The sequence below is a fragment of the Priapulus caudatus genome, unplaced genomic scaffold, assembly GCF_000485595.1.
Source record: "Priapulus caudatus unplaced genomic scaffold, Priapulus_caudatus-5.0.1 Scaffold1027, whole genome shotgun sequence".
In the NCBI taxonomy this organism is placed as follows: Eukaryota; Metazoa; Priapulida; class Priapulimorpha; order Priapulimorphida; family Priapulidae; genus Priapulus; species Priapulus caudatus.
The window spans coordinates 94,270-107,134 of NW_014578088.1; the positions used below are offsets into that span (position 1 = coordinate 94,270).

The following is a 12,865-nucleotide window of genomic DNA, read 5'->3' on the forward strand; positions in this document are numbered from 1 at the left end:
TCTCTCTCTCTCTTGCTCGCTTGCTTGCTCCCTCCTACCTCCTCTCTCTCTCTCTCTCTCTCTCTCTCTCTCTCTCTCTCTCTCTCTCTCTATCATCTAGCTCTCTCTCTCTCTTCTCTTTTAGTCACTTTCTCCATTATAGCCAGCTTTTTAACCATACTCCTGTTTCTGCTGTGGAAACAGAAGCCTTTGCTATACGTGGCTGCCCAATCAGTAAACTTGTCTCAAGCATGACAAGAAATATATATTTTCATAGATTGCTTGCAGTCATTGAGCATGCCTGCTCTGATTTTGCTAATGAGGTTGCGTAACTTGCAGCTGCCAACATGTTCATGGTTTACCCAGAATGCAGTAAGAGACACGCACCGGCTGTGTCGCAGAGTGACAGGTAGCCAGACTGCTGTCTGCTAAGGACAAGGTAGCATGTAGATTATAGAGGTATTCTTGCACAGCCAAGGGAACTTAAAAAGTTAACAAAAATTCAGATTTCAGAACAGAAATAAATGAAGGTAATGCAACTTGCGCATTCTAGGCAAAACATTTCATCGTGAAATACTGTAATACTTGTAGGTGATCATACAGATCCACTTACCGCTAAAGATGCCAACATTGAGATTCTCCGAATCCAAGTCCTGGATATACTTTCCCAGGTACTTGTTCAGCAAACTGGCAACAACTCCTTCAAACATGTTTAGGAGTCGATTGTGGCAGCTTTATCCTATCACCAAAGTCCAGACCAACTGCTAAAGTGAGACTGGCGACTGGCACGGCTCTCCTCTACTGGCGTATTGCCACATGTGTCTTCAATGCATGTAAGTACATAGTGCAGCAGTCTAATCTGTCCCCAGTGAAGCCACTAGTTACAAAACAGAAGAATTAAAGAAAGTGAAAACACACACTATTTTAATATTTTATTACACATTCAGATTTCATGCTAATAAAGTTGATCTCAGTTCTCAAAATTCTCCTGTGATGTAGCATTAACAAATCTGAATGTTGAATAATTTCATTAGATCTCTATAGTTCACATTCTAATAAAGTTTATCTCAGTTGGATCCAAATTAAGTTAAAAATAACTTACACTGACGAAATTTTCATCCATCTCTCCGATAGATAGAGGAAGTCTATTGGAGAGATGGACGCAAATTTCGTCAGTGTAAGTTATTTTTCGAGATCTGATAAAATTATTCAACATTCAGATTTGTTAATGCTACATCACAGGAGAATTTTCATGTTAAACAATACTAAACATTGTAGCAAATTTGTACTTTAGGTCTATCATGAATAGTACACAATATAAATGTATAACGGTTCACCCCAGGCCTTATGCCCGGCGCACACGGTGAGATTCATGCTGAGCATGATACTCACGCTCCGTGCTCAGCATGAATCTCACCGTGTGCGCCGGGTATTAAGCTCTTGTTGGGTCCAACATGCCTTCAAAGCTGAAGCTAATTTGTGACATCCCATAAATTCTCAGACATGCCTTAATTTCCAGCTGTGTTTACTTAGAACTGACGATCCCAACAATCATGCTGTTTTCACAGCTTGATGTATGTACGTCTTTGGACTGAGGAGTTTATGTTTATCAGAGTGCTTTATGACACCCGGAGTAATTCTGACGACCCCCTCCTGGACCCTACCCATCTGTCCGTAAATAACACGTCTCCTTAAATAGGCCAACCGGAAATAAACCAGCAAGATACCCCATGATGTAACAGCCGAGTGGCAACAACTTGCATGGCAGGAAACTGCGTGAAATGATGTTGGGGTACACGGTCTACATTTGTCTATTTTTAAATCTTCTGTCTCTTGTTAAATTTCTCTAAAATTGTACGTGTATACTAACACTTTTATAGGTAATACCCTACCCAGGTTCAACAAATGTAAAACGGCCGAAGCATGCACTGCTAGGAGAGCCAGCGACTTGTGGCTACATGATCCACATGTGTATCTTGTACAACATTTGCTGTAACAACAAGCTGATCAAGCTGAACAAACTACTATGGGGAAGCAGGCAGCATATTACCAAGAGTAAATAATAACACTATTATTACTATTAGTGTTATTATCTACTCTTGATATTACTTATATACTTCTTATCAAGGGCTAATTATATAAAAATGTGTTAATAATAATAGTTAATAAATAAAATTAATAAATATAGTTAATAAATAGTCAACTGTTAATAATAATTCATGTATTATTAGCTCTTGTTCTTATTCAAATCGCATCAGCAACACTCAGCATTGACGGAAGATCTAGCTTCGCACACAAACACCTTACACTTAGAGTAGGAGAGAGCATGTACAGCTGTTGACAGCATGGCATCTAGTAATTAAACAGGAAGCTTTGCAAACGATGCTGGTAATTCAGACCTATAGATTAATATGTGTGAACTGTGAACGAACGTCTATGCCTCGTTAAATGCATGACAATTTCTACAAGCAAGTGAGACACTTACCTGCGCATTGTTTTACACTTAAACCATTATAACCTGTAGAGATTCATCGATTATTACGTAAAATTGTATGCATAAATAATAACCATTACTGATTCGATATAATCTGCTTAATTTCTGTTTTGCTTCTCATCAATATAGGCAACACGCACGCATGCACGCACATACATAGACAAATACACGCACACGTATGCACGGACGCGCATGTCCGCAGACACGAAAGCACACATATAGACACGCACAGACACGTACGTGTACGTGCACGTACACACGCACGCACGCACGAACACACACACACACACCCAACCACTTACCTACACACGCACACGCACACACTCACAAGCAACCGCAGCCGTAGCTCTAGAGCTATAGCTCTGCGCTCCGTCGCATGCCGTCTGCGGCGGAGCGGAGGGCTACAGTTCCAGAGCTAACGCAGCCGAGACCATAGCGGCAAGCGACAAACGAGAATGCCCATACACAAATGTATAACACACAACGGGCGATAGTTTACTACAAATTAAGCTAACTCGACCCCACCGGATCGACTGAACAGTTAAACATTTATAACCTATTAATATGACACTATATATATTATATAACTATGATTAACTCCCAGATTCAAAGCTTCTCCCGCTCCTTCTCAGCATCGTGTATGGAACTTCCCTTTGACTGAATCACGCACGCATTTTTATGAGCATATTGCCCTATCTGAAGTAAAAGCGCTATAAGAAGTAAATAACTAACAAGATGAGTCCTAATTGTTGGTCCACGACCATATAGTAATGTCAATAACCAGTAATATTAATATTATAAATTTAATCACCGATGCAATAAAATACGTAAAATCATATTCGACAATGAACTTGAAGAGCACTTACGTTGTGCTACACTGTACATGTATAGCTCTAGAACTATAGCCCTCCGCTCCGCCGCAGGCCTGTACACACACATACTCCACGCATTTTTACAAATACAAACAGCAATGCCGCTCACAACAACATGGAATCCGACGGAAGGTCAGCACAAGAAACAGTATCACCTTCGCAAATGGATCTCAACTAGAAAACGTTGCGCACAGCCTCGCATGCAGCTAAAATGTCAGCCAGCGCGGCCACGAAAATCAATACGAAGAGATCGGTATTGATTGCGTAGTCAGGTGACCAGCAGTGCAGCCTGCTGCGATCAGCTGCTTTCGCTTCTAGTGCTGAAACGCATTATCAGGAAACCCTCTAACACTGCCTACTCATCGGAGCAACGAGCAAAAGTCTCGAGAAATCGTGCCGAATAATCAAGATATTTGTTAGAATGTCACGCCACAACTATATTATGCAACATTAGTGTTTCACATGCAGACCAATCCTAAAACGTCGTAGCGTTTGTTACATTTGTTTGTACGAGGAACATTGTTCAGTTATCCCGCTACTTCACAATGAAAAACATAGATGCAATTTTAGCTATTAATTAACTATTCACAATTTTAATTATGTTTTATAACTTAGTGAGTTGTATTGTGCTTTCACGGCAGATAGCATGGAAGCTGAAGTCAATTCACTTGTTTCCTGGAGTATACACACGCTACTGTGCAGTACCAACTGTGCGAGGTTATATGCACTAAATAAATAAACAAACATTATGATGCCAGCATGCACAGACACTTTTATCTTATTTAAAATGTAGAGCTTCAATTTGTTTACTGATTGGTGGAAAACGAACACGTGTGAAAGAAATGGAAGAAACTGTATAAGAAAGTGTGTATTATATTATATACACAGCTTGACCATTACATTAGTGTTATCAACCTGAAATGAAAGTGTCAATGACAATATATAGCTCACCTTGGGTGTGATAGAAGAGGGAGATGATATTTAAAATTTGGTAAGTGTTTCATTTTTGATGGACCGAAATGTGATCAAATGTCCTTATTCCCTGTTTTATACTAATATAAATTTCATTGTTTTGTTTCAGGATTAGTTTTGATATGAAAAAAGCCTAAATGATCGCCATTTTGGTTTTCGATTATCGCGCAAATAAAAGCAATAAAATATTCCAGTCAATTTACTGTAACGAAGAATTTAAAATACAATATTACACGTAGGTACCGTATGATTAGGTAGGTAGGTAGGTAGGTAGGTAGGTAAATTTAACAAAATCGAATGAATCTAGATGGCCATTTTCATTTTTGCCAAAAAGTGGGCGTGGCTCGAAAGTCCGGTTCGGACGTGGGTGCCTCAAAATCGGACGTTCAACATCTTCTCCATTTGCGGAGTCCAAACTGTATGCCATTATCCGCAACCTGTGGGTCCGAAGCGGTGTGCTCGGGAGTTATTCGTTGGGACCCGTCGCGCACTGAAATGCTATCATGCTGACATTGTCAACATCTACCCGCTAATTGTTTGCCATCAGTTTGAGAAAAAACAAAAACCGCCTGATAATATGTTTCGTGGGGCAGTCCTCATTCATACCACATGCACCGAGAAATGAGGCAAAACTGCTCCATTTGCAACTAACTGCGTACTGTGTGCATTTCCATCTTGCAACAACGTGGACCTGCTCGATATGTAGTGTCAAGCGGCGTGCTCGCAAACTCTCCGTTCAACCACACCTCTCTCATAGGGAGTACCAACTAAGTCTGCCCCGTTGTGAAACATCGTCCGTCCAGAGCGGTTCTTGCGAGTTTATCGGTGACCGTTACCAAATGTTGACGGCCCGGGAAGGACGGACACGACGGACGACACGCCATTGGCACATAGCTCATTTCTTGACGATGGTCAAGGCAAGCTAAACACAGTGCCGCATAGCGACAGCGGGCTCATACTAGCCTCTACTGCGGTGACTCTGTGGTGGAGGCTGGTTGGGATTCTAGTAACCCATTGTTAGTCCAAATGGTTCACTATTCTACACGTCCGACACAGTGGAATGCACATGTAGGTATCAGGTAAGCTTCTCACCAAGATGTCGTGGATCGTTATTGAAAGTTGCCACGCCAGGCGGTGGCGCGTAACGTTAAGTGTCCTTCAGATAAAAGACTGACGCTCCCCATCAATGTAGTAGCAAGCCATACAGTCTCAGAGACAGAAGTAGGTAAGCACTCCATGACCCATTTACCGTACGCAACCTACCAGGGCTGCGCCATAGAGGAGCTGCCCGCGCGTGCAACAATAAAGGCACACCTCACAGTACCAGCAACACCAACGCATCTGCACTGGCAGTGGTCATACTAGTTACATCCCCAGGAAAAAAAAAGTTTAGATAAAGGGAATGAGTGTGCCTCCAATAAAGCAAGGAAATTCGTTCCATTTACTACCTTACATAGCCGGTACTCTTATCGTACTGGGCGGTTAACTCATTCAACTTGAGTCTAAATCGGAGCCAGTAGCACTGTCCCATCTATTCGTACCAGATCTGTTCCGTTCGTAGAGCATCCCGCAATCCGGAGATACAGACGTACCCTACGACACGATTGCTCCAATCTTTGTGCATCGTAATCCAGCCGTTGACAATCCGGCGCGTATGACTTCAGTCAAAAGCTAGCAGCGATTGCCCGCCGTGCCCGCCGTGCCGCTGCTTTGGCTCTGTTGGAATTGTGGAACGTGCTAGCGTTTGGTGGCCTCGCTGAGAATTTGGAGCCCGTCGACGCATCATCCTATAGACGACTAATCCATGACGCTATTGCAGCTAGATGCCCCCCCCAACGCCCATCCGCAGCAGCTTGCGGTCTGCAGCCAGCGTGTAGTAGACGCTGTATAAAGCCATCTACGTGACTGTACGCTTGCAATACGTGCGTACAATATACGTGGCTGTGTAGGGTCTCCCGCTCCGGTGCAGAGTTGCGTCGTACACGTTGGGCTATACTATAGGTGTCCCTGGTGCATGTAAATAAATAGACAATAATCAACTAAATTTAATCAATAGTAAATAAACAACACGGGTATAGAGAAGCAAACATGTTTATCGAGCAAGACACCAGACGTGTGAGGTATCGCTGTCTATTATTATACAATAGAGTACTCCAACACCCAAGAGATAGGGGCCAATGGGGATCGGGTCGCTGTCTATTAGATACAATCAGCTAATCAAAACCCAAGAGGATTAGGCCCCTATCCTCGTTGGGTTTGGTTACATTATTGTATTCTAGCTGTCTATGTGCTCCGACTCAACACGAACGTATCACCGTGTTGGCGAGATGCGCTGCTTCTCGAACCCTGCTTCTAAGAGCTGCTAATCTGCTACGGTCGTGTTTACGCAGCACACCCTTTTCTTTAATTTCCGGCGTCTGTCAGAGCTCACGATCTTTCGTTGTGTTTATTTGCGTCTTCCTGGTCCTTTTTCTAGATCATTCTTTACGCCGGTGCCATGTTTGATATTTGTCAGCTTAATCCATAGATACTACCGCGAAGTCTGTATGTATTCTATGCTTACGCCCTTACCGCTCTAGCGAGACAGCAACATAAACAAGAGCAGATGTTCTCGCGTCCGCTTGGCACGGCTTCCAGGCTACAGCATACCGGCTTCATCACCGCGACGCCCGTTGCGTCTATATTTGCGTCGATGTCCAAGTCTCCTCGCGATGGCCCCTAAAACCGCTACGTCCCACCATATTCCACGAGAGCCCAGCACGCGCGCACTGCCGGGCCAAGTCGTGGCTGCGTTTTGTCTGAATGCATGAGGCCTTGCTATCGGTTGATTAATGCGACAAAGATTGAATGATCGTGTCGTATTTTTTAGTCTGTATACTCCGGATTGCGGTGGTGTTTACTACGCGAGGAAACAACTCTGGTCCCATTAAGGGTCGAATCGTACTGTGTCCGATTTGAGCTCAAGTTGGAATAGTTACGCGGTCGTACATCGTAGGTATTCATAAGGCTCGTTAAATGCCGAAATTCTCCTTGTTTATTGAGTACAACTCTCCCCTTATCTACTCCCCTGTTCCTGTAACTATACTGTACACTACAGAACTGCCATATAAAATATACGATGTTTCAGAGCATCACCCTTTCTTTAACCTGCAAATTTAGCTTTTGATATATTTCACCCCCTGTGACCTTGTAGCCTGCCTACTCCGGCGATGTATAATTTTCACTAGCAAACCCGCAGCCCAAGTCTTCTCTAAAAGACCCGCTCAACCAATCCTTTTAACCCTCCTCTTGCGGTCAAAAAGGTTATCAGACACTTTACTCTATCGCACGTCAGTGAAAGCCGATTTCATGGTTCGCTTTACAATCCAGCCATAAAAATGATAGGCACCGCTGAAGGACAAAAAATTTTCCACATCGCTCGTCAGACATCTCCTCAGAAAATCTACAATGCTGCCCTGTGCTTCCATGTCGCTTTGACCGTGTGACCTCCAATTTTCGGCCACCAGTGAGTGGTTTGCGCTACCATATGCTATCCCCGACATCACGAGCTCAGGGCGAGCCGTTTTAGATTTGTGCGCCAATTCTGTCTTTCTTCCTCTCCCTAAGTTAAGGAGTGGAATGTTCCCGCCTTCTTTTACCCCTCTTACCGTTGACGTTTGACCCCCCAGCTTTCGACATATCCCAACTCCGTTTTGACGTATCCCCCCCAAACTGACCCGAATATCGTGACCGTTACTTCGAGCGGTTAAGATTTGTTGCCTAACTGTTGACGCGACGACGCGGACGACCGTGACGACCGGACTACCCGGACGGACACGACGATGCAAGCGATTGCTACAAGCCTGCATCTGACCTATGCTCAGATGAGCTAAAAATGATGACGACATGCATTAGACAGTGCAAATCTACAATTTATCCAAGTATTTTTATTCACACACAAGTTATGAACTGCTATATAACAGTTTTATTTAACATCCGCGCAGAGCGACAGCGCTCAACTGACGTGTCCTGTAGCCAAGTATTCTTTCTGATAAACTCACTGGCCAACGGATCAAGTTGTGCCCTCCTGCCACGCAGTAGTTCGCGCTCAGAGCTCTCATATCTAGGATTACTACTAATAAGATTCCTAAAATCCATAGCTCTTGCTTATGACCAACTGGTAGTACGTAATAAAGATAAGCCTGTGTAAGCTTTATGACTTAGCTATTATTAACATGTTCTCATGGATATGCGTCGAGCCGCGGTGTAGTGGTGCGTGTGTGGGATGGTGGGGGAAGGAAGAGGGGGACGTGGAGGCAGCGGGGAGGTGGATGTGACGGGCGCGTGAGGTGTGCTTCTATAGCAAAAGCAGTTCATCCTTATGTTAACACTAAGTCACAGTCACATCAAATCCATGTTTAACACCTCCTCTTGAGGGTTCCAAGGGTTATAATACCACTTCCTCTTACGACATATCAGCCGGAAGGTAGAGTTTCATAGGTCCTTTTCAATAAAGTGATCAAAACGGCTAGGCGTCAGCGCCTGAAACAAAAAGTTTTGGCACTCGGCCCGTTAGACCATGTCCTCCAGAAAATGTCTGATTATCTGGGACCTGTTCCTACCACTGCCACCTTTGACCTGTGACCCTCAAAATTTCGCGCTGAGTGATGGTTTCCTCCCATCACACTATACACGGATATCTAGAGCATTCGGTCAAGCGTTTGAGATTTGGCCGCAGATTCGTATTTCCTCTATACGCTAAGTTATGGGGAATTATTCCCCTCTATGAAACATCTTGACATTTGACCCTTGACCCCCAAATTCGACATCCCGAGTCCTTTTCGCGATACTTAAAGGAATAATAGGTCCATTGATTATGCAATGTTGACGAATGCTAGAGTAACTGGCACCTTGTGTAGTTAATAATTACATTACCTTATAGCCAAACACGTATTAGTTTGTCCAATATCACTGCTGGCTACTAAGAAATGTCTAATTGAAATCTGCAGTCCAAAAATCTGTTGTTTACAGTTTCAAACGGTGAAACCGCTGCCGGCGAAGCGGGTGTGATACAGATTTATAGTGCACCGGACATTTTTGCACGCATGCTCGGCTGTGTTGTGCCCAAACTTCGAATCTTGCACAAACTTGGAATTTCAGCGCATCTGCAGTTTGGGCAACCAATCTTGAGATTGGGCAAACAGAGGTAAACAGAGCTTGCACAAACATATGATTATTATGATTTCAAATGTTATATCATAACTATAAGGTCGTATACCTTCTTTCCTCAATGTGTTTGGCACCTTTGTATAAATATTAAATGATTATAATAAATAATTGGATAGATATGAAATAAATCTCTTCCTATAGTTTGCACCACGCACACCACACTCGCTATGAGCGGTTGTTGAATCACCGACTGTTTTCAGTTTGCCCAATCTTGAGATTGGTCAACCAAACTAGCAGTATCAGGTTTAACCAATCCGCAGTTTGGGCAGCACAAACGCTGCCCAATCTCGAGATTGTGCAGATTCCAAGTTTGGGTACGCTAGCCGTATGCAATGCTATAATCAGTGATTTCGTAAACATGGACGCTCGTGATAAGGAACTTTTTATCAGGGCTGTCCACGTGCGTCCGTGATTAGTACGTGTGTTTTACTCTATTTCCATGTTTAGTCCGTGGCCGTGGTTACACCGCTAACACCTTCGTTTCATCTGGCGTCCAAAACATACGGCCCGCACAAAAATGATACGTAAATGGCACGTAAATGATACGTTGATACATATCAACAACCGATTTCAATTCTTGTTTGTAATGTAACTAGCAGTGGTATTGAACAAACTAATACGCGTTTGGCTATAAGGTAATGTAATTATGAACTACACAATTAAGGTGCCAGATACTCTAGCATTCGTCAAAATTGCATAATCAATGGACCTATTATTCCTGGGGCTAATTATTCGTGGGGCTAATTATTCGTGGGGCTAATTTACTATCACTATGTAAATTATATGACATGGTCCGCCACACTAGGCTGACTAGGGTTTACGTAGATACATCATACAATATTATGTAACCCAAACACACTTTTACACAGGATATTATAGTTTTTTAACCCTATCCTGTGTTTGGGTTACATTATTGACATATTGTATCTAGGCTTTACGAACAGATTTAGGCTCAATCAGATTTACATATGTCATGAAATGGTGCACAATGTCAAATATTTACGTAATCACTCAATTAGGATAGGAGATGATGCACAAATTGGCCATATAGTTTGTAATTAGCGATGGCACTCTGCATCAGTGCATGCAGCCTATCCCGGTATCCGGTGCAGACTATCGGGAGCAAAACGCTATCATCTATGAACTAACATTTACAAGACAGACGAGCAGATCCAATCTCTAATCAATAGAGAGCGACTTACAGCTGTTTCCTGCTTGCTCGCAATGCAAAACTGTTAAGAGATAAGATGTAAACAAAACACACATCACAACACAAGCAAACAACACAAGCGCAACAAGACAACAACGCTTGTAGCGCTAAATGTGCGCACCGCCACACGTTCTACGATTGGGCGCCATCTTGGCGGTTTGGAGAGTGATATCAAATTAGCGGATATATATATATAATCAAGAGCTCTTGATATAATATATATATATATATATACTATATATAATAGCTATTATATATCAAGAGTGCTATAAATAGAGTCCTAGAGCATTATTATATGATATATCTCTCTAAATATTTATATAATTATTATATTATCTCTATATATTATACTATATATACCGTATATATATTATCTCTTAGAGCAAATATATATATATAATATACCGGTATACAATATATATATATATATATTATATATATATAATAATAGTATATATATACTCAAGAGTGCATATAAGAGATTCTCTAGTAATGCACTCTTGGAGTCTTGATTATATATATATATGTGAGCTATTGTGCGCGTGTGTGTGGTGCTGTGTGTGGTGTGTGTGTGTGTGTGTGCTGTGTGTGTGTGTGTACCGTCCTGTGTGTGTGACCCGTTGTGTGTGGTCGACGCTGTGGTGTCGTGCGTGCGTGTTGCCGTGGTGCGTGGTGTGTGTGTGCAGAGCGTTGCATAGTGGATGCGTATCCGTGCTTGCCACGACTGTGTGTGTACCTGTGTTAGTGTGCGTCTGTGTGTGTGTGTGTTGTGCTGGTGCTGGTGTGTTGCAGATGTGCGTCGCGACGCCGCGCGCGGGACTGTGTGTGTGTGTGTGTGTGTGTGTGTATGTATGTGTGTGTGTGTGTGTGTTGTGGTGTGTTGTATGTGTGATTGCGAAATGGCTGCAACGGCTAAACAGAACGGTACGTCGCTTGTCGGGAATGCGCCGCATGAAATTGTATTTTTGTGACTTTCTTCCCTATAACCACCATCTAGTTTCCATCTCTTTTTCGCTATATTGCCATCCTATACTTTTCCTCCTCAATTCTCAACTACTATCTCTTCTTACTACCATCTATTACCAACTACCACTCCTTCTCCACGTGTTATTCTGACCCCGGTCTAGTGTCTACCTTAATTGTCTTGTCTTGTCTACCTCCTCAATCTCTACCCCATATATTTCCCTCTACGTTCTCTATCCCATCTCCACATCATATTTCCGCCCAAAACTGCATGCAGCGCCCCTTCGTACCAAGGAGCTACATATAACATGGTATATGTAGCTCCTTTCTTCGTACAACTCAGGATACAGCCTCATTCAACAGTGAATTGAGCCTCAGAATTGAGCCAGAGCGAGAGCGCCATCTGTCGTGGAGTTTAATTTCCGCATACTCTACTCTATCATTACAATAATTTTAAAAGTATTCATTTAAAATAGAGAGAGGATATATTTTCGCGTAGACAGATATAACAAAAGTACATTACGGGTAACTCAAGTGTTTACAGGTAAAGCATTGACTCTAATATGTCTCCCATGTGTTGCGGTTGCGCATCCGTCCGGGATTCGCCGTGTGGTTATTGTTTCGCCACTTGTCAGCAATCGTGGTCAAAAACGAGATCTCACGTAAAGTCCATAATAAAATAAACATCACTTATCATATCACTATCAGAAATGGCTGAGGTCTGCCAACCTGAAGCTGTCTCTGAGCCAAAAGCAATATTGTTTTCTAGAGGAGGCAATAATACACACGACGAATTAATGATCGACAATGATGTTGAGTTACTTCTTCGCGGGGAACCTCCAAAATATCACCATGAAGTTGTAGCAGACGTTTGTAATGTTGGAGGTAAGTCTGAGTCCGTGACTCGTATATATATTAATTATTATTTATAATATTATTGATATTATTAAATACGCTTTGTGGCCTATTATGCCTCGGCAGCCGTCGCACGGTCTTCGTTTTCCTAAATGCCGGCAGTTCCTAACCCTAACTCTAACCCTAACCCTAACAAAAACCGCTAACTCTAAACCTAACCCGAACCCTAACCCTAAACCTAATCCTAACTCTACCCTAACCCTTGTTTACTTGAGATAACAACTAAAAATAAAAAACTGCCGGGCATATAGG

General features: G+C 42.7%; 1 protein-coding gene across 1 annotated transcript in view; it reads right to left on the reverse strand.

Moving 5' to 3' along the window:
* Positions 1 to 10,811, reverse strand: part of LOC106815040 (vacuolar protein sorting-associated protein 13A-like) — a 64,248-nt gene extending 53,437 nt beyond the window's left edge. Inside the window, exons 1-2 of the mRNA XM_014819466.1 lie at positions 10,728 to 10,811; positions 593 to 856 (exon numbers count right to left, since the gene is read on the reverse strand). Of these exons, the coding sequence (XP_014674952.1) occupies positions 593 to 689 (97 nt within the window). The 5' untranslated portion in view covers positions 690 to 856; positions 10,728 to 10,811. The remainder of the gene's footprint in view (positions 1 to 592; positions 857 to 10,727) is intronic.
* Between the last annotated feature and the right edge of the window lie 2,054 nt (positions 10,812 to 12,865).